The sequence below is a fragment of the Cryptosporidium hominis genome (genome assembly GCF_000006425.1).
Source record: "Cryptosporidium hominis TU502 chromosome 8 CHRO018094, whole genome shotgun sequence".
Lineage (NCBI taxonomy): Eukaryota > Apicomplexa > Conoidasida > Eucoccidiorida > Cryptosporidiidae > Cryptosporidium > Cryptosporidium hominis.
Genome location: NW_666523.1, coordinates 1 through 1,367, shown reverse-complemented (window position 1 = coordinate 1,367; position 1,367 = coordinate 1). Strand labels below are relative to the sequence as shown.

The following is a 1,367-nucleotide window of genomic DNA, read 5'->3' as shown; positions in this document are numbered from 1 at the left end:
TGCATTCCTTATTTAGGCAATTTCACAAAAATAAGTAACCTATAAAATATACTTTCTCATAAATTCTCTATGTTGATCACTATGTAAAATGTCATTAATAAATCTTTTTTTATGTTGAGAAACTCTATTTTGGTTTCTAAAAACAGTATCTTCCGTCCACCTTTTCTTTAAAATATATTCTTCTCTATCAGATTCATCATGATCAACTTTATCCCTATCACTTTCATTATATTCTTCTAGTAATGGATTGTTTTGCATCATTAATTTGATATCATTGTTCTTTTTTTCTTTTTCTCTCTCTACTCTTTCTTTCTTGATTTTTTCTAATTCCTTGAGTAGCTCTTCATCATCATCCAACTCTTCTTTTTCGCTTCCACTCTCCAGCTCAAGCTCTAATTCACCCTCGCTCTCTAGAAGATCCTCTTTTGTAGGGCTTAAGTGAGTTGCTTCTTTTACAATTTGATTATCATCACTTACTTCAAAATTTGAAGAATCACTTTTTTCATTAGAGGCAAAATTAGAACCGTTATACTGTTTAATATCTCTATCAATCCTAATTACTGACTCATTTTTTTTAGTTTCATTGTTATCTCTTCTATACTTTAAAGTTAAATGCCCTCTTTGATCAGACTTATGGAGCTTCCTAGATTCAATTGTGTACCTATTGACGGAGTGTCCATTCATAATTGGTCTACAAGTCACCTCTTTCTATTATCGCATTCTCTGCTCACTTTGAATCTACTTGATTCCCATTTATCTCTTTTCTTTTCTTTATCTTGAAATAATATATAAAAATATGAATGCCGCCAAAACAGAGAAGTTTCCGCCAATTGTTTTGTAAGTAATAAAAATTTCACTAATCAAAAAAGACTAGAATAGAAAAAAAATAACAATGAGTGGGCAAAAGAGATATTGAAAAAATGTTGGTAAAAGGAGTGTGTATGCTAAAGTGAGTATAGGCTCTTACTTCTTTTTTTTCTAATGTGTTTTATTTTCTATTGATAAATTTAATGAATAATAATTGATAAATATTAATGTGGGGTATGACGTCATTTAGTATTGCAAATTTGCATGCGCATGCAAACAGGCAGAGAAATGTGTTAATAGGTGATTGCATTAATTTGAGAGAATTTCAATTTAAGAGGAACAATATTTGAAGAAATTTTTTTTTTTCGTTTTGTTACTTGAAACAAAATGTTCTAACTTAGTTTTGAATCATAATTAAAAAAGAGAAGGTAATAGCCATAATAATTGGGAATGTTTAAGAAATCATTTGGCAAAATAGTGCCTGAAGAAGTAAATATTTAAGTGAGAAAAATCAATTAGTTGAAAATTCTTGGAAAAAAAACGAATTATTCAGTAAGAAA

The 1,367-nt window shown here is 28.8% G+C and overlaps 1 protein-coding gene across 1 annotated transcript; it reads right to left on the bottom strand.

Annotated features, from left to right (window-relative positions):
* Window positions 1-39: 39 nt before the first annotated feature.
* Window positions 40-684, bottom strand: Chro.80228 (hypothetical protein). Its single annotated transcript, XM_659890.1, has 1 exon — window positions 40-684. The coding sequence occupies one exon, from the start codon at window positions 682-684 to the stop codon at window positions 40-42; it is 645 nt and encodes a 214-aa protein (XP_664982.1).
* Window positions 685-1,367: the final 683 nt, after the last annotated feature.